A 21238-nucleotide genomic window follows, 5' to 3' on the forward strand; every position below is an offset into this window, starting at 1 on the left:
AATCAGCTTTTCAAATTAAAATCACATGTAAGATGTGACTTAGTTTGTGTTCATATAGATGTTGGGTTCTTTAAAATTCCCTATTAACAATATTTTCTGAATGCAAAGAACCTTCTCTGGTACATACAAACATGAATAGGATCTTCGTGTATCCTTATTAAGCTTAGAAAATACAAGGGGGTCTAAAAATAGCTTTGTGATACAGTCTTTGTTATACTCAAGAGAATGTGCTGAGTGCTTTAGGTATAATAGTAACAGAAATGCTGTGAGATCCCCAGCGCTGGAAAAAGGGACATCAGAAGATGCTCAGAAAGAAGGTGATATTTTAACTGGGTCCTAATGTCTAGGTAAGGGCCAGTTTAGGATATGTGTATTAAAGGAAAGACATGGAAGCGGGATACTATAGGAATGTTGGTGTTGCTGCTGCTGAGTCACTTCAGTCGTGTCCGACTCTGTGCGACCCCATAGATGACAGCCCACCAGGCTCCCCCGTCCCTGGGATTCTCCAGGCAAGAACACTGGAGTGGGTTGCCATTTCCTTCTCCAATGCATGAAAGTGAAAAGTGAAAGTGAAGTCGCTCAGTCATGTCCGACCCTCAGTGACCCCATGGACTGCAGCCTTCCAGGCTCCACCGTCCATGCGATTCTCCAGGCAAGAGTACTGGAGTGGGGTGCCATTGCCTTCTCCGATAGGAATGTTAGTAGTTTCAAAGTCCTAAGTTAGACATTAGAAGTAGTAACATCTCAGGGTAACATAATTGGAAAGGTACTTGTTATGGCTGTGTCATGGAAGCCTCAAATCATTTGAAGCCTCAGCACTTTGGACTTGATTCACTCATTCAGCTTTTGAGTTGGATAATGACATAATCAAAGGTGCACTTTAGGAATTTTATTCTGACCATTAGTGCATATGGTGAGTTGGAGCTGTAGGAGCTGGAAAACCAGTAACTAGGCTGTTGTAGTAGTACTGCAGCGATGAAGTGTTTCCCTTACATGGGTTTGGGGAAGCGTAGAGGAGAGAGAGCAGCAGCCTTTGGTGATGGAATGTGTGGCAGGAAGGACTGAGGATAACCCATCACTTGAATTACAGGGGAGTTGTGTCCATTTATATGTTTGTATGTGGCCAGTGTTCCTGGGGGTGGAGCAGAATCATGAGTTAAGTTTTGGTACAAGTTAAGTTTTGAGATTCAGACAAAATTCCTAATGGAAATTCTGAGGATGTATAATTAGATTTGTTAAATTTAGAACAGTAAGGTGGTGTTGTGGGACTCTGCCTCGAGTAGAGGGACATTGTGTAAGTTTCAGGTGAGCTAATCTGAATTTAAAGTTCAGCTCTGCAAGCCATTGGCTCCATGACCTTGCATACTATTTAACCTGGATATGTCAGTTTAATATTTGAAAAACAGGAGAATGGCTGTGGAAGATCTGGGAGTTTTAGTTGTGAGTGCCTCCCAGGGTGTTTTGAGGATGAAATAGCCGTGCACCATGCTGGTGTGGGTACCCAGTCTGCTGTTTCCCCAGCCCTGTCGTCCAGCTCTTTCTCCTTCATGAGGATGGTCTTCAACTGGAGTCACTTTGGGACTAGAAGGAAAAATAGCTTGTAAGGAGAGAGGGTGATGGTGGGGAAGTCAGAGATAGGGAGACAGAAAAGTATAGCTGGAGATGGAAAAGGGTGAGACCGGAGGCTTGATGGAGAGCTGTAAACTTTCGAGAGGAAGAGGGCCCTTCCTCTGAGACAGGTAAGTTGAGGAGAATGAATGGAGACAGTGTTGATCAGAGAAGCAGGAGGCCAGGCCATCTGTTGTGAGCGAGGGAAGTTTGGGGCTGGGTTCTTGAGAAAGGAGAACATTCTTCTTAGATAGCCACTGTGGGAAATAAGATTAGGAGTAAACTAGAGTTGAAGAAAAAGACTGCCAGGAAGCAGAGGGGTTAGATCGCTTGACCTCTTCGTGTTCTTGTGGGTGTGTAAATGACAGAAGCGAGGAGGTCATTGGGGGTTAAGAGGTTGTGGAAGAGAGAGGTTGCATATTGGACGAGGACGCAGATGTCTGAAGCTTCAGTAGGTGGTGGCAGGAGGTTTGGGTGCAGAGGAGGAGGATGATGGGGGTGCTCGAGGCTTTGTGGAATGTGAAGGAGTGTTAGGAGGTCAGTTCCTGACGGCAGTAAGGATTGGAGGCGGGTACTTGGTGTAAGTGCTTGTTTGTCAGCAGCAAGTTACTGACTGTTCCCTTTAAGCCCAGATACTTGGCGCCTGATTATCCTCTGAGCACAAATAGCTCTGGCTCTGTTTGCCTTTAGAGATGATAAGCCTGTTATTTCCTGTAATAAAGCTGGGTAGTAGGCTGGCACTACCTTTTATCCACTTACCTCCTTTGGCAATAATGATTTGCTGGAGGAGAACAGACTTTGGAATCAGTCAGAACTGAATACTTGCTTCTCCACTTACTAACTGTGATATCATCGGACAAACTACGCCAGCTGATTGCCCCTTTCCTCATGTGCAAAATGAAGATAACGCTTACTTCCGTACCTCATATCATTGAGTTCAGCTCTGCCCGTCATTAGCTCCATTCAATGACCCAGTTTATGTAGCATCTCTACCTTTTGGAAGAGGTGCTCCAAAATGGGAGTGGTCTATATCTTAGGAAAATGCTTTCTGAATTGGGAGTTGTTTTGGCTTTGGGAAACAGGTCAAACACCACAAAACAAGAGCTAAGACAAAGTAACATCAGAATTGCACAGTGCTTCATTTTTTAACTAACATGTGTGCCTGGAAAGAAAACTAAATGAATATATGTGACTTACAGACCATGTTATACACAACAATGTTTACTATATCAACACAAAATTTCTAGTTAAAAAAAAAAAAAATCTTAACTAGGAATCAGATGAAATTAATTTGAAGAAATGAGTAGCGTGATGAAGTCGTGAGAGAAAGCAGCTGGAATCAAATTTTGGAATTGTGTAAAAGTGAAAGGCTGCCTTTCTGTATTTGTATGTATTTATTTGTCAAGACTTGGACTTATGTGAATTATTATTTACTTTATATCTAATTATTATTTGCTTTATATCTAAATCTTACTTTATATCTTGTTATATGAAATAACAAATCTTGTCTATATATCTACATCATCTATCTGTCTGTATAGAGAGAAAATATTAGAATTCTCAAGCTCCTGGTAATTTGACAGTTTTAAAGCAGATCTTACTAAAAAGTCCTATTCCTATTCAGAGAGACTGTATGAAGGAAAATCACTAGACCTATAGTCTAGAATTATTTCTGTGCATCCAGTGTGACTTTCATCTTGGCATCATAATTCTCCTATATTTTAGTCGTTATCTTAACAATCTATAACAGTAGTAGCAGCAGTAGCTTTCATTTGTGGGTGAAGCCCCTGGTTTACAGGACATACAGTTTTTTTTCAGTCTAGTTGTTAAACCAGTGAGGAAAAGAGAAGCCAGACTGCGTATCTGGTTAGACCAGAAAAGAGTGAAAGGTTAACAGTTTGGCCACAAGTTTTGAATCTCAACCCAAAGGTGCAGTGACAGTTAATGTTCGGACCCATATTGATCAATCAAAGTCTACCAGAGGTTAGTGCCTGGGGACCCGAGGAATGTGTGAACCCAAGTATGGCGGGAGGTGCTAGGATCAGGAGTCGGGAATTTAAAAGGAGACTGTATTACTGGTTATAACCCCTGCAAAAATCTGGGTACTCTTAGAGGATCAACAGGAACAAGAGAAAGCAGGAAGCAATCACTTGATATTAAGCCAGTGGATTCCAAAGTGAGGATTCTGCCCTTGAGCCTGTTCGACATCTGCATTGGCATCCGAGTACTGCCCAGATGGCTGATAGCTCAGCTGATGGAAGAATGGAGCAAGTGAAGAAGCAGGGACAAGGCAGCTCCTAACTCTGGGCAAAGTCCCTGGTCAACTAGACAAAAGTTTAATTTTATAACTGTTTTCATTTGCAGGCTCTGCATTTCTTCCAGTTCTTTAATAATTAGAAAATTACACAGTGATAGTAATTTATTCTTACTAAAATAATATCTACTATGAAGCAGAAGCTATTAAGAAAAGGTGGCAAGAATACACAGAAGAACTGTACAAAAAAGATCTTCACGACCCAGATAATCATGATGGTGTGATCACTCATCTAGAGCCAGACATCCTGGAGTGTGAAGTCAGCACAGCACATAGAAAGTATCACTATGAACAAAGCTAGTGGAGGTGATGGAATTCCAGTTGAGCTCTTTCAAATCCTGAAAGATGATGCTGAGAAAGTGCTGCACTCAATATGCCAGCAAATTTGGAAAACTCAGCAGTGGCCACAGGACTGGAACAGGTCAGTTTTCATTCTAATCCCAAAGAAAGACAATGCCAAAGAATGCTCAAACTACTGCACAGTTGCACTCATCTCACAAGCTAGTAAAGTAATGCTCAAAATTCTCCAAGCCAGGCTTCAGCAATACATGAACCATGAACTTCCAGATGTTCAAGCTGGTTTTAGAAAAGGCAGAGGAACCAGAGATCAAATTGCCAATATCCGCTGGATCATGGAAAAAGCAAGAGAGTTCCAGAAAAACATGTGTTTCTGCTTTATTGACTATGCCAAAGCCTTTGACTGTGTGGATCACAATAAACTGTGGAAAATTCTGAAAGAGATGGGAATACCAGACCACCTGACCTGCCTCTTGAGAAACCTATATGCAGGTCAGGAAGCAACAGTTAGAACTGGACATGGAACAACAGACTGGTTCCAAATAGGAAAAGGAGTACGTCAAGGCTGTATATTATCACCCTGCTTATTTAACTTATATGCAGAGTACATCATGAGAAACACTGGGCTGGAAGAAGCACAAGCTGGAATCAAGATTGCTGGGAGAAATATCAGTAACCTCCGGTATGCAGATGACACCACCCTTATGGCAGAAAGTGAAGAGGAACTAAAAAGCCTCTTGATGAAAGTGAAAGTGGAGAGTGAAAAAGTTGGCTTAAAGCTCAACATTCAGAAAACGAAGATCATGCGTCTGGGAATCTACTAGATCTACTTCATGGGAAGTAGATGGGGAAACAGTGGAAACAGTGTGAGACTTTATTTTTGGGGGCTCCAAAATCATTGCAGATGGTGACTGCAGCCATGAAATTAAAAGACGCTTACTCCTTGGAAGAAAAGTTATGACCAACCTAGATAGCACATTGAAAAGCAGAGACATTACTTTGCCAACAAATGTCCATCTAGTCAAAGCTATGGTTTTTCCTGTGGTCATGTATGGATGTGAGAGTTGGACTGTGAAGAAAGCTGAGTGCCGAAGAATTGATGCTTTTGAACTGTGATGTTGGAGAAGACTCTTGAGAGTCCCATGGACTGCAAGGAGATCCAACCAGTCCATTCTAAAGTCAGCCCTGGGTGTTCTTTGGAAGGAATGACGCTAAAGCTGAAACTCCAGTACTTTGGCCACCTCATGAGAAGAGTTGACTCATTGGAAAAGACTCTGATGCTGGGAGGGATTGGGGCCAGAAGAGGACGACAGAGGATGAGATGGCTGGATGGCATCACTGACTCGATGGAAGTGAGTCTGGGTGAACTCCAGGAGTTGGTGATGGACAGGGAGGCCTGGCGGGCTGCGATTCATGGGGTTGCAAAGAGTCAGACACGACTGAGCGACTGAACTGAACTGAACTGAATTCACTTGAATACAGGGCTACACAAGGATGCATTGGTAGGGTGTATTGATAAAAGAATTTAAATTCATGTTTAAATTCTTTTAAAGGGGTTTGTTTTCAAGGTTAATCTTGCTTTTTGATGTATTTGGCCATTAAAGAAAACACTAACCTGGCGACATTGTGGAGAACCCAGTTCAGTTACCTCAAAGAGAACTAAATGTGCTTGTGAGACCTTGGATTCCACAGGCCTGTGAAGCGCTAGAAAAAAGATCAGTTGCTCTGAGTACTGGTGTATATTATTGTGACCTGCCAGAATTCCACAGCGGGCCTGTGACTTTTTTTTCTGTTGGTTTAGGAAGCAATTTATTGACTTTGCAACTAGGCATCCATGGAGCTTGAAGCCACAAATGGAGTGGAAAAATCTTATTTGATGTGTGGCTTTCAGAAAAGAATAGCTAGAGTTTGTGGTTGCAAATAGTGCCAGTATTGCAGCCAGAGTGGACAGCCCATCAGTAGGGATATTAATTGTTACCAAAGACTTACAGTATCTGGTGGGAGAATTGTTGTCATTTTTTCTATCACTCTGTCTGTTTTGCAGACACAGTATTTATTATTCAGACATACCACAGACTGACCATGCTGCCTGCTCTGGTTATAGGTTAAATTGTTCCTGAAGCAACAAAACTTTCTATTGGATACTTCAGCCAGTATGCTACCTTTGATCTTTTTAGTGTTCAAACAATGAAAACTCCCTCAGTGGGAGTTCCAGCTGTGAACTGCTGATGTGATACCCTGTTAGATCATTGCATGCTTGTGTAGTGCTGGGGTCCCTTGGCTATGTAGGTTGATTCTGCTCTAATTTTTCTCCATGTGGCCCAGAAGGATATGATGAATTCACCTGCTTTGGCTCACAACCTCAGTTCAATACTGATGTTTTACTGCCTTGCTACTATTTTTCATGAAAAGTCGGTCCCAGAGAAAAAGCTTGACAGAACCCACTCACACCTAAATAGAAAAGTCAGGGGCATCATCTGGATTACAAAATGTGGTTGCATTGGTTCAGTCTCACTTTTATAGACTTTTACAGGTTTTCATGTTTTTCTTTTGGTTTATCCAAGTCTAAATCCTACTGCTAACCCAGTTCCCTCTATTCATCAGCATATCTGAACTTCATAAGTGATTTGCTCACTCTGATAAAGTGAGAAAAATGTGTTGTGGACATAATTCTGTATATCACTGAATTTGTGATCTGTTCTTTGTTTTTTTGTTTTTGTTTTTGTTTTGTTATTGAGTGTGTATCTTTGTTTAAGTTTGAAGAAAGGCTCCTAGAAGAAATACTTAGCACATCATTGTCTGACTATAATATAAATGTTGGTTAGATGCAGGGGAGATATTTCTTTTTCATTTCTTCTAGTTGTGAAATCTGTAAAGCCCAAGCTGTTAAATTGTTGAAATATTTAATAGAGTATAATGCTTAGTTTTTAAGGTAGTGGAGTTTATATCAACAATGAACAAGGACCAATTTTCTTTATTCTCACTCATTCTTACTCCCAGACTCTGAACAGGTTTTCCACAGTTGAAAATAGTAGGATGAATTTAAGCTTCTTGAAAAGAATTTTAGGAAATAGATATTTTAGATAGTTCATAAATGTTTCAGAATTTATGGTATTAGTAAATATAGAAGCCATTATCACACTTCTTCACCATCTAGGTATAATTCATCTGTTATCTTTGTGAATGTTTATGCTCTTGGGGCTGTCATAAATGCATCTGAGTAATAGACTTCTTTTGTTCCAAAAGTGTTTTTTCAATATCACATTGTAGAGATAAAAAGGAAACCTATAGCAGTGTTCTTGACCTCAGTAATTTTTTGAAAGTTAAATTTTATATATAAAGCTATATTTTGATTGCTTTCCAGTAATCTCAGATAGTCCAGATGATCAGGAACGGGAAAGATTATTACTGGTGAATACAGCCAGGAAAGCTTCATGCAGGTGGCAAGAATGTGAATAGCTAACATAATTTTTCAGTCTCTGGCCTATTCTTTTCATAATATTTTATGAAGCCTAGAATAAGTTGGTATGTTTCTCCTTACAGAGAAAATAGCTGGTGGGAATGTTTCCTTAAATCCATCTATTGAAAGCCCACTGTGTATTAAGTATTGTTTTTGGAATATTACTCTCACTAAATCAAACTCCTGTCATACCACCTCGGTATGGTCAGAATCTATAATTGCAGGTGTGTGTGCTCAGTTGCTCAGTCACGTCTGACTCTTTGCTACCCCATGGACCGTAGCCTGCCAGGCTCCTTTCACCATGGGATATCCCAGGCAAGAATACTGGAGTGGGTTGCATTTCCTTCAGAGGATCTTCCCAACCCAGGGATTGAACCCAAGTCTCTTGAGTCTCTTGAATTGACAGGTGGATTCTTTACCACTGCATCACAGAACCAGCTGTTATATTCAGTGTTAGTTTGAACCTCCTAAATCAGATAATGCAGTGGTTTTTATTTATGTGGATATTAAATTAATAAAATATGGAGCATCACACATAATTTATTATAAGAGAAAATATTTGGGTATCAGAAATTTGCATGTAATAAAGAATATTTTCAGATTTTGCTTAAGCAAAATTTTCGAAAACAGTGGCTCAAGCAGTTACAAAATCAGTAGCCATTTTGTATAAGACCCTGTGATGAGTGTTGGAAGAGTCATTTTGTATATGTGGTGTGCCCAGGGCCTGGTGGAGAAGGTTTGTTTTCATGGTCGCTTAAGGCATTTGTGGGTCCCATGCATTGGAGATTCTAATAACTGGCTTCTAATCTCTAGATTGTTGTTGGGGTACACTGGGCAACTTGGATCTGCCTGATTTATGTCAGAGGTACCTGTTAGACTTTGAGAGTGGGGCAGGCAAGTGAGTGACTCTCCATTAGCCCCTTCTCCTAAAACACAATTTACGTGATAATACTTTGAATTGTTTTATTCTTGCCTTATAGGATTGTTAATTCCTGTTTTTATTCTGTGGTATATTGTGCTTAGTAAACTGCTTATGTGATACTTCAACATCATAAATCTAAAGATTTAGGGAAAACATTAGGTATAGGTTTAAAAATTAGTTGGCCACTGCCCCTAATTCATGAAATAAATTACTGATATATAGTATTCCTGGGCTGTTCATTGTCTTACAGAACAAAAGATGAACCTGAAAGCTTCATTTGGACCAAGAAACAGTTTGATCGTATAGAACTAGGACTATAATCTTTAAAGAGAACAATCTTAGTTTAATTTTTATGAAGTCATTTACCTGAAAAAATCAACTGAAGAAAAAGAGGGAGCAAAAGTTATTGTCAAATTGGGGCAGACCCAGAAAACTGCTGGAAGGCGAGTAGCTTTTGTTGTGAGGAGCCAAACATGCGTGTGCTTCTGCAAGTTAAGATTTCTCTTCCGACTGTCTCGTTATAATCTACTGTTATTGTACTGAGTCTATAAATAGTATTTATAAGGGAAGCAGACCAGAAAACCACTCAAATAAAGGATAAAATGGTATCATTAAGTTTGGATGTAGAAATACAACAGCAAACCGAGAACTTGAGTTTCCGTGTGTGTTAGTGTGTGTGGGGGGGTGTGTGTGGGTGTATGTGTGGCTGTGTGTGTGTGTGAGTCACTCAGTGATGTCTGACTCCTTGTGACCCAATGGACTGGAGTTTGCCAGGCTCCTTTCTCCACAGAATTCTCCAGGCAAGAATCGAACCCAGATCTTCTGCACTGCTGGCAGATTCTTGTAACCAAAATCTGATTTAAGACAACTCCACAGTTTTTGAGTAGTAGTTACCTTGGGGAAGCCTTTGGACTTCTGAGTTCATCATCCTGAAATACACCCCAAGACTACTAGGGCATGCTACATGGGGTGGTGAATGTTTTCTGGGTTGATTAATTGGGAGTTTCTGGAGTATCACTGGTGGCTCAGATGATGAAGAGTCTGCCTGCAGTGCAGGAGACTTGGATTCAGTCCCCAGGTTGGGAAGATCTCCTGGAGGACAGTTTGGCAATCCACTCCAGTATCCTTGCCTGGGGAATCCTATGGACAGAGGAGCCTGGTGGCTACAGTCCATGGGGTTCATAGAGTTGGACACGACTGAGCAACTAATACACACACACTGTGTACCCCTGCCAGTCTAATATTAAGTTATTGTCTCATGTGTTTCAAAAATACCTGCTGATATTGGAGAAGGAAACGGCAACCCACTCCAGTGTTCTTGCCTGGAGAATCCCAGGGACAGAGGAGCCTGGTGGGCTGCTGTCTATGGGGTCGCACAGAGTCGGACACGACTGAAGCGATTTAGCAGCAGCAGCATCTCTTTCTGGGGCTACTCAGGTGGTTTCAGTGGTAAAGAATCCACCTGCAAAGGCAGGAGACACAGGTTGGACCTCTAGGTCAGGAAGACGCCCATGGAGAAGGACATGACAACCCACTGCAGTATTCTTGCCTGGAGAATCCCATGGACAGAGGAGCCTGGAGGGCTACAGTCCATAGGGTCCAAAAAAATTGGATACGACTGAGCATGCATGGACAATATATCTGTCCTTCGGAAAAATCACTCAGCTGTAAAAGTAAATGATACATCCGATAGTGTGGATGGGCCTTAAAAAACATTATGCTAAGTTAAAGTTGGACACAAAAAGTTACATGTTATATGATTCTATTTGTATGAAATGTTCACAATAGGGAAATCAATAGAGACAGAAAATTGATTAGTAGTTGCCAGGAGCTGGGAGGAAGGGCAATGAGGAATGACTGCTAATGGGTACAGGTTTTCTTTTTAGGGTGATGAAAAGGTTCTAAAATTGTTTGTGGCATACTTCCGTGGCAATCCAGTGGTTAAGACTGCACACTTCCGATGCAGGGGGCATGGGTTCAATCCCTGGTTGGGGAACTAAGATCCCACAGGCCATGGGGCACAGCCAAAAAACTAAAAAAAAAAATTTTTTTAAGTCTAAAAAAGTAAAATAAAATTGTGGCAATGGTTGGACAACTTTACAAATATCTAAAAACAACTTAAGTGTGTTCCTTTTTTGGTGACATTGTTACTATGTATTTTAAAAACGTTTTGTGATAAGATACATATACCATAAAACTTAACATCATAACCAAAAAAAAAAAAAAAATACCTGCTGATAGGCTTTGGTGTGCTAGATATTTATTTAACCCTTTGAGAAAATTAATAATACCTGGTCTGTACCCACTTGTGGTGTTGGCTAGTAGGGAGGTAAAGCACTTTTATTTGCAATTTTGTTTGAGAAGTTACAGATTTATTTTCAGCTTAACAGAAACGAGCAATCTCCATTTCTACCAGTCCCTGCCACTAATTCCACAGAAGGACTATTGCAGGAGAGTGGGGTGCTAGAAGATGGTTATGCCTCAGGTCTTGGACAGGTCCCTGAGATGGGCTGCCCATTGAGGGTCCTTGGCTTCCATCAGGAAAAATTTCAAGAGCAAGCCTTAGTTAAATGAAAGCACGTTTACTTTGAGAGATACACACTCCACAGGCGGAATGTGGTCTGTTTCAGAAGGCAAGATTGCCCCAAAATGTGGAGTGGTTAGTTTTATAAGGCTGGGTAATTTCGTAGGCTAACAAGGGGCAGGATTATTCTAACTATTTGGGGGAGGGCGTGGAGATTTCCAGGAACTGGGCCGCTGCTTGCTTTTTGGCTTCAGAACTGTCATGGCACCTGTGGGTGTGTTACTTAGCATGCTAATTCATTACAATGCATGTATAATGAGGCTCAGGGTCCCCTGAAGGCTAAATCTTCCACCATCTTGGAGTTAGTTGGTTTTAACCAGTTTTTGTGGTATCCTGTTCTTAATGACTCTGTCAGTGTTTATATTTCAGTGACTTAGTACATATTACTCACAACTCTGTTATTTGAACTATTTTGATAGTGTTAGCTGTATCACTTTGCTTTCCCGAGAGTCAATACAGTTGTTCCTTGGTATTTGGAGGGGATTGGTTCCGGTACTCCCGAATTCCAGACTCCCTGACTGCTCAAGTCCTTTATGTAAAATCTTATAGTATTTGCATATAACCTGTGCATACCATCCCATACTATATTAAATCATCTCTATGTTCCTTATACTGCCTAATACAGTGTAAATGCTATGTAAACATTTGCTGTTGCTGCTGCTAAGTTGCTTCAGTCATGTCCAACTGTGCGATCCCATAGACGGCAGCCCATCAGGCTCCCCCGTCCCTGGGATTCTCCAGGCAAGAACACTGGAGTGGGTTGTCATTTCCTTCACCAATGCATGAAAGTGAAAAGTCAAAGTGAAGTCGCTCAGTCGTGTCTGACTCTTAGCAACCCCATGGACTGCAGCCTACCTGGCTCCTCCACCCATGGGATTTCCCAGGCAGGAGTACTGGAGTGGGGTGCCATTGCATGTACCAAATTCAAGCTTTGGAGCTTTCTGCAATGTTTCCCCCCTGAATATTTTTGATCATTAACTATAATTGCCTTTGAGTTTTCTTAAAAAAAAAAAAAAAGGAATGTAAATTTCTTCTCTTTGCATTTAGATGTGTCAGGATATTGATCAGTTCTTTGTTTTCTTTCTCTGGAGATCTTTCCTGGAGCTTCTAACCTGTTGCCCCAGTGTAGACAAAAGCCTCTGGAAGTTTGGCACAACTGTTGTTCTGGAATAGCTTTGTATTGTCCTGAGAATTCATTTGCTTTTTTTTTTTTGCTAGAATTCATATCTTTTGCTCTTGTTTTGTTCCCATGTTTCAATAGAGTGTGTTAACCCAATAGCTTTTGGGTTAACTAGAAGCATATGAGGGTAAGGTTCTTTGTTTTTGTATTTTTTTGATACTTATTAAAAAATTTGGGAGGCATTGAGTTAAAAATCTGGGGGTAAAAGTGCTTCTTTTCAGACTTTGAACCACTCTTTATATCTCCTCTTGTCTTCTCGCCTCAGGAGTGCCTGCTGCCTCCAGTGTCTCTTGGCTTCTTTCTCTGTAGGCATAATAACATTACCTTTCAGCATCCAAAGTTTCATGGGGCTTGTTTTTCCAGATTCTTCGACATATCTTCAGTTGGCAGTAGATAGTTGCCAGATGGTGTTTGGATACTTTTTGTTTGTTTGTTTTTTTACTGAAGTTACAAAAATATAATATGTTATTGCACACACCAGTTAAAATCGTCTATTTGTATTAATAAAATGTTTTTCTCTTCAGCTTATTGTTGTCAAAACTGGGTTGTATCGTATTATAATATTTTTAAGGTATTTTTGCAGAAATGAAAATCACATTTTCTAAACACTGAAAAAAGTTACACTTAACTTTAAGGCCATTCATATGTTTATTAGATTACTCTGTCCTGGTAACTGAATAAAATACAGTGTGAAGTTATCACAGAGGTAGCATTTCAAACCAGTTTAGTTAATGTAAAACCTAGTAATTCTGAGAAGAGAGAAAGAAAAAAAATCCAAGTTTGTAATTTTAAGTTCTTGAATAGAAAGCATTCTTATAAGCATTCAATAAGTTTTGTTGATGAGACTCTTGATTTATTATCACTACTCACCTGCCTTTATTGTAGACTTTATGCCAGAATTACTAAACTTCTGGTCTCAGGGTTTTTTCACTATTAGTGTGGATGAAGAAAGAGGTGGGAGCCTAAAGAATAAAGACATAGATGGGAAGGGTCTAGCTTAAATCAAAACAAAATTTGCATTCACTATTTCTTTTGTTAGTTTTGTACTCCAAACATTCTGACTGTGCTTAATAATTCATATTAATGTGGATGAATTCATCTTTCACAGCCCTGTGCGTTTTTAAAGAATATGCTGTTGTCACTTTTTAATTTCTTTGTTTGTCCTTCCATAGTTTTTGAATACTTTGCAAACCACAGCAATACAGTTTCAGATAGTTTTCTAAAGTAATGTTTCTCAACTTTAATATATAAAGGAATCACCTGGGGATCCTTTTAAAATGCAGATTCTGGGATGAGGTCTGAGCGTCTGTATCTCTAACAAGCTCCCAGAATACTGATGCTGGTCATCCTCTGACCACTCCGACTAGCGAGGGTCTAAAGTACCTTGGATATGAGAGTAATACAGCGAGACAGAATACAGAATCCATTTCTAAGTATTTATATGTGTTGAGCTTCTAGAAAGAAGTCCGTGGGAGATTTTGCATTACTAGCTGCTACTGAGTATAATGAGCTTCCCTGAAAGCTCAGTTGGTAAATAATCCACCTGCAATACGGGAGATCCCGATTCAATTCCTGCATCAGGAAGATCCACTAGAGAAGGGATAGGCTACCCACTCCAGTATTCTTGGGCTTCCCTCATGGCTCAGCTGGTAAAGAATCTGCCTGCAATGTGGGAGACCTGGGTTTGATCCCTGGGTTGGGAAGATCTCCTGGAGAAGGGAAAGGCTACCCACTCCAGTATTCTGGCCTGGAGAATTCCATGGACTGTATACTCCATGGATTCGCAGAGTCAGACACGACCAAGTGGCTTTTACTCACTTTCACTAAGTATAATACATCCAAATAGAACTGGATTTATTGCTTCTTATAGATGGTGTATTCAGATTTAATGAATTTATTATTTGTAAAAATTTTATTTAGAAGTGATTCCAGTACAATACTTTTGTTTGTTAATGTGTAAATTTTATTTATTAAATTTATAAACTATATTTCCCTAGTGCTTATGAAGAAAAAATATTATACTTGATATGTGCTAAGCTTCAGTTTGTAGCTATTTCTTATCTATAACTTTTAGTCTTTGAAATCCATTGTGTATACTGTCTTGTGCTTATAAAAACATAAAACCGCAGAATATATACAAATTTATGAGTATCTTTATTGTAATGTTTATTCTTGTGCAATTATCTTTTAAATAGCTCAGTCACTAAAAGAATTCGCAAGACTACTCATCGCAGTAGAAGAGGAAAGGAGAAGACTGGTAAGTCTCTTCCCCATTTCTTAAGAATAAAGCTTTGTTTGGACATATTGAAAAGAAGAATAGGCCTTCTGAATTACACTCAGCCATAACTCATTTTATAATGTGATACACGTACTGAATATTACAGAAAAGATTTGTATGATGATCAAATATTGCTATAAGATATACCATTTCTTTTTGTTTTATTTGGCTAGTAGATATAAATTTCATTCATTTTACTTTCCATTTAATTGTTCTGAAAATTAAAAGTATTGAACAAACTGCCATTAAAAAACCTATTCTAACTGAGCAGTCTGCTAAATAAGCTTAGTGTTGTAGTGAAGACACATTACAAGGATTAAAGATAGGTCTCAGAAGGAGCAACTAACTTTGCCAGGGTGTTATAAGGAGACTTTCTGAAAAGGTGACGTTTGAATTGGGTCTTGAAGGCTTGGAAGATTGTGCTTGACTGGGAAGAACAGGAAAACTTTCTACTTTGACAGATTAACTAATAAACTAATAAATAGGATCAGAGCATAGTTATTAGGAATACATTTATCACTAATATAAATGTATTAAGAATGCAAATCACAGAGATAGTTTTGTACCCATTAGGCCCCTGTCTATGAACCAGGCTGCCCATTTGTGTATGGGAAAAATAGTAATATATAGTCCACAGGATCATTGTAAAGCTTTGTCGAAGTACCTGGCACATAATGAATAAGTGTTGATGGAGATAAAGATGTTGGTTGTCAGTTACAATGAGGATTACAGGCTTATTTAAAACATCATCTTCAATATTGCTGGCCTTACCACCTTGTTGAGATTCACATACATAAAATAGTCAAGCTGTGAATTAAATGTGCTGGGAAACCAGCACAGTTTGGTGTCATTTCGCCCACGGATGAGGAAGTACAGTTTGAGAAGAATGTCCTTAAGGTGGCCCTGACTTCTAGAGAGCATTGTCTGAGTTGAGGGAGATCACACAACTAGGGCATGGTAGTTATGTAAGTGACCCTGAGCAGGGGCCACAGGGTGAGAAAGTACTGTGTACATTTGTAGAATAAGGCAGAAGGGTCTTAGAAGGTAGTAGTAGAAGATTGGTTGGTAGTTTGCGGCATATGTAGGGTTTAAGAGCTGGGCTAAGAAGTTTTATTTTTATTTTTTGTTACCAGTTCAGTCACTCAGTCATGTCCGACTCGTTGTGACCCCATGGACTGCAGCACGCCAGGCCTCCCTGTCCATCACCAACTCCCAGAGCCTGCTCAAACTCATGTCCATTGAGTTGGTGATGCCACCCAACCATCTCATCCTCTGTCATCCTTTTCTCCTCCCGCCTTCAATCTTGCCCAGCATCAGTGTCTTTCAAATGAGTCAGTTCTTGCCATCATGTGTCCAAAGTATTGGAGCTTTAGCTTCAGCCATCAGTCCTTCCAATGAATATTCAGGACAGATTTCCTTTAGGATTATTTGGTGGGATCTCTTTGCAGTCCAAGGGACTCTCAAAAGTCTTCTCTAACACCACAGTTCAAAAGCATCAATTCTCTGATGCTCAGGTTTCTTTATGGTCCAACTCTCACATCCATACATGACTGTTGGAAAAACCATAGCTTTGACCAGACAGACCTTTGTCAACAAAGAAATGTCTCTGCTTTCTAATATGCTGTCTAGGTTGGTCATAGCTTTTCTTCCAAGGAACAAGTGTCTTTTAATTTCATGTCTGCAGTCACCATCCACAGTGATTTTGGAGCCCAAGAAAAGAAAATCTGTCACTGTTTCCACTTTTTCTCTATTTATTTGCCATGAGATGATGGGACCAGATGCCATGATCTTAGTTGTCTTTTTTTTTTTAATATAAATTTATTTATTTTAATTGGAGGTTAATTACTTTACAATATTGTATTGGTTTTGCCATAAATCAACATGAATCCACGACAGGTATACACGTGTGTCCCATCCCGAACCCCCCTCCCTCCTCCCTCCCCGTACCATCCCTCTGGGTCGTCCCAGTGCACCAGTCCCAAGCAACCAGTATCATGCATCGAACTTGGACGAGCGATTTGTTTCATATATGATATTATACATTTTTCAATGCCATTCTCCCAAATTATCCCACCCTCGCCCTCTCCCACACAGCCCAAAAGACTGTTCTATACATCTGTGTCTCTTTTGCTGTCCCGCATAAAGGGTTATCGTTACCATCTTTCTAAATTCCATATATATGCGTTAGTATACTGTATTGGTGTTTTTCTTTCTGGCTTATTTCTCTCTGTATAATAGGCTCCAGTTTCAGCCACCTCATTAGAACTGATTCAAATGTATTCTTTTTAATGGCTGAGTAATACTCCATTGTGTATATGTACCACAGCTTTCTTGTCCATTCATCTGCTGATGGACATCTAGGTTCCTTCCATGTCCTGGCTATTATAAACAGTGCTGTGATGAACATTGGGGTACACGTGTCTCTTTCCCTTCTGGTTTCCTCAGTGTGTATGCCCAGCAGTGGGATTGCTGGGTCATAAGGCAGTTCTATTTCCAGTTTTTTAAGGAATCTCCACACTGTTCTCCATAGTGGCTGTACTAGGTTGCATTCCCACCAACAGTGTCAGAGGGTTCCCTTTTCTCCACACCCTCTCCAGCATTTATTGCTTGTAGACTTTTGGATCGCAGCCATTCTGACTGGCGTGAAATGGTACCTCATTGTGGTTTTGATTTGCATTTCTCTGATAATGAGTGATGTTGAGCATCTTTTCATGTGTTTGTTAGCCATCTGTATGTCTTCTTTGGAGAAATGTCTATTTAGTTCTTTGGCCCATTTTTTGATTGGGTCTTTTATTTTTCTGGAATTGAGCTGCAGGAGTTGCTTGTATATTTTTGAGATTAGTTGTTTGTCAGTTGCTTCATTTGCTATTATTTTCTCCCATTCTGAAGGCTGTCTTTTCACCTTGCTTAGAGTTTCCTTTGTTGTGCAGAAGCTTTTAATTTTAATTAGGTCCGATTTGTTTATTTTTGCTTTTATTTCCAATATTCTGGGAGGTGGGTCATAGAGGATCCTGATGTGATGTATGTCAGAGAGTGTTTTGCCTATGTTCTCCTCTAGGAGTTTTATAGTTTCTGGTCTTACATTGAGATCTTTAATCCATTTTGAGTTTATTTTTGTGTATGGTGTTAGAAAGTGTTCTAGTTTCATTCTTTTGCAAGTGTTTGACTGGTTTTCCCAGCACCACTTGTTAAAGAGATTGTCTTTTCTCCACTGTATATTCTTGCTTCCTTTGTCAAAGATAAGGTATCCATAGGTGTGTGGATTTATCTCTGGGCTTTCTATTTTGTTCCATTGATCTATATTTCTGTCTTTGTGCCAGTACCATACTGTCTTGATGACTGTGGTTTTGTAGTAGAGCCTGAAGTCAGGCAGGTTGATTCCTCCAGTTCCATTTTTCTTTCTCAAGATCGCTTTGGCTATTCGAGGCTTTTTGTATTTCCATACAAATTGTGAAATTATTTGTTCTAGCTCTGTGAAAAATACCATTGGTAGCTTGATAGGGATTGCATTGAATCTATAAATTGCTTTGGGTAGTATACTCATTTTCACTATGTTGATTCTTCCAATCCATGAACATGGTATATTTCTCCATCTCTTAGTGTCCTCTTTGATTTCTTTCACCAGTGTTTTATAGTTTTCTATATATAGGTCTTTAGTTTTTTTAGGTAGATATATTCCTAAGTATTTTGTTCTTTCCGTTGCAATGATGAATGGAATTGTTTCCTTAATTTCTCTATTTTCTCATTATTAGTGTATAGGAATGCAAGGGATTTCTGTGTGTTGATTTTATATCCTGCCACTTTACTATATTCGTTGATTAGTTCTAGTAATTTTCTGGTGGAGTCTTTAGGGTTTTCTATGTAGAGGATCATGTCATCTACAAACAGTGAGAGTTTTTCTTCTTCTTTTCCAATTTGGATTCCTTTTATTTCTTTTTCTGCTCTGATTGCTGTGGCCAGAACTTCCAAAACTATGTTGAATACTAGTGGTGAAAGTGGGCACCCTTGTCTTGTTCCTGACTTTAGGGGAAATGCTTTCAATTTTTCACCATTGAGGATAATGTTTGCTGTGGGTTTGTCATATACAGCTTTTATTATATTGAGGTATGTTCCTTCTATTCCTGCTTTCTGGAGAGTTTTTATCATAAATGGATGTTGAATTTTGTCAAAGGCTTTCTCTGCATTTATTGAGATAATCATATGGCTTTTATTTTTCAATTGGTTAATGTGGTGTATTACATTGATTGATTTGCAGATATTGAAGAATCCTTACATCCCTGGGATAAAGCCCACTTGGTCATGGTATATGATCTTTTTAATGTGTTGTTGGATTCTGATTGCTAGAATTTTGTTAAGGATTTTTGCATCTATGTTCATCAGTGATATTGTCCTGTAGTTTTCTTTTTTTGTGGCATCTTTGTAAGGTTTTGGTATTAGGGTGATGGTGGCCTCATAGAATGAGTTTGGAAGTTTACCTTCCTCTGCAATTTTCTGGAAGAGTTTAAGTAGGATAGGTGTTAGCTCTTCTCTAAATTTTTGGTAGAATTCAGCTGTGAAGCTGTCTGGACCTGGGCTTTTGTTTGCTGGAAGATTTCTGATTACAGTTTCAATTTTCATGCTTGTGATGGGTCTGTTAAGATTTTCTATTTCTTCCTGATTCAGTTTTAGAAAGTTGTACTTTTCTAAGAATTTGTCCATTTCTTCCACGTTGTCCATTTTATTGGCATATAATTGCTGATAGTAGTCTCTTATGATCCTTTGTATTTGTGTGTTGTCTGTTGTGATCTCTCCATTTTTATTTCTAATTTTATTGATTTGATTTTTCTCCCTTTGTCTCTTGATGGGTCTGGCTAATGGTTTGTCAATTTTATTTATTCTTTCAAAGAACTAGCTTTTGTCTTTGTTGATTTTTGCTATGGTCTCTTTTGTTTCTTTTGCATTTATTTCTGCTCTAATTTTTAAGATTTATTTCCTTCTACTAACCCTGGGGTTCTTCATTTTTTCATTTTCTAGTTGCTTTACGTGTAGAGTTAGGTTATTTATTTGACTTTTTTCTTGTTTCTTGAGGTATGCCTGTATTGCTATGAACTTTCCCCTTAGCACTGCTTTTACAGTGTCCCACAGGTTTTGGGTTGTTGTGTTTTCATTTTCATTCCTTTCTATGCATATTTTGATTTCTTTTTTGATTTCTTCTGTGATTTGTTGGTTTTTCAGCAGCATGTTGTTCAGCCTCCATATGTTGAAATTTTTAATAGTTTTTCTCCTATAATTGAGATCTAATCTTACTGCATTGTGGTCAGAAAAGATGCTTGGAATGATTTCAGTTTTTTTGAATTTACCAAGGCTAGATTTATGGCCCAGGATGTGATCTATCCTGGAGAAGGTTCTGTGTGCACTTGAGAAAAAGGTGAAATTCATTGTTTTGGGGTGATATGTCCTATAGATATCAATTAGATCTGACTGATCCATTGTATCATTTAAAGTTTGTGTTTCCTTATTAATTTTCTGTTTAGTTGATCTATCCATAGGTGTGAATGGGGTATTAAAGTCTCCCACGATTATTGTGCTTCTGGTTTTTAGTCTTATTTTTACAGTAGTCTCAAGACTTCTCCTTCTATACAGCAGTGTTGATAAAACATCTAGGTTAAAGATGAAAAGTTTCTCCACAGTGAGGGACACCCAGAGAGGTTCACAAAGTTACATGGAGAAGAGACGAAGGAGGAGGGAGTTAGAGGTGACCCAAATGAGATGAGGTAGAATCAATAGAGGAGAGAGCAAGCTAGCCAGTAATCATTTCCTCATGTGCACTCCACAACTGGACCACTCAGAGATGTTCATGGAGTTAAACAGAGAAGCGAAGAGGGAGGAAGGAGACAGAGGTGGCCAGGAGGATAAAAGGGGGGAATCAAAAGGAGAGAGACAGATGCAGCCAGTTATCAGTTCCCTAAGTGTTTTCCACCGTCTGGAACACACAGAGATTCACAGAGTTGGGTAGAGAAGAGAGGGGGTAGGGAGAAGACAGAAGCGACCTGGTGGAGAAAAAGGAGAGTCCAAAGGGGGAGAGAGCAGTCAAGCTGGTAATCTCGCTCCCAAGTTAAAATGGATACTGAAGTTTGGATTCTTAAAGGTACAGAACTGATAACAAATACTAAAAAACACAGATTAAAAATCTAGAGTTTAGAATTTCAAAAATACAATATTAAAGAAAAGAAGAAAAAAAAAGGTATAGAAAAAAAACAAAGTCACAAAAATTATAATATATATATATATATATATATATATATGAAGTTTGTTTTTAAAAACTAGGGTCTTTTTTTTTTGCAAAGTAATAGTAGGTTATAAAAGTGAAAATTAAAGGAGTAATAGAGGACTTAAAAATTTAAAAAGTTAAAAAAAGAAAAAAAAAAGGAAAAAAAAAAGAATGATCGTAAAAATAGTAAAAATATATCAGGACTTTCTCTGGTGTTGTTGTGGGTATTGTGGGGTCAGTTCATTTTCGAATAGTTCCTTGGTCCGGCTTATATTTCTCAAGATCTATAGGCCCCTTGCCATGTAGTCGGTACTAACGACAGGGTTTTAATCTATTGCACCTGTC

At 39.1% G+C, this 21238-nt stretch overlaps 1 protein-coding gene across 2 annotated transcripts in view; it reads left to right on the plus strand.

Moving 5' to 3' along the window:
- Positions 1-21238, plus strand: part of ARHGAP42 (Rho GTPase activating protein 42) — a 349920-nt gene that overhangs the window by 106273 nt on the left and 222409 nt on the right. For both annotated transcript variants that reach the window (XM_027563908.1, XM_027563909.1), the window contains one exon: positions 14561-14622. In XM_027563908.1, coding sequence (XP_027419709.1) covers positions 14561-14622 — 62 coding nt within the window. The remainder of the gene's footprint in view (positions 1-14560; positions 14623-21238) is intronic.

This window comes from Bos indicus x Bos taurus, chromosome 15 (assembly GCF_003369695.1).
Source record: "Bos indicus x Bos taurus breed Angus x Brahman F1 hybrid chromosome 15, Bos_hybrid_MaternalHap_v2.0, whole genome shotgun sequence".
Taxonomy (NCBI): Eukaryota; Metazoa; Chordata; class Mammalia; order Artiodactyla; family Bovidae; genus Bos; species Bos indicus x Bos taurus.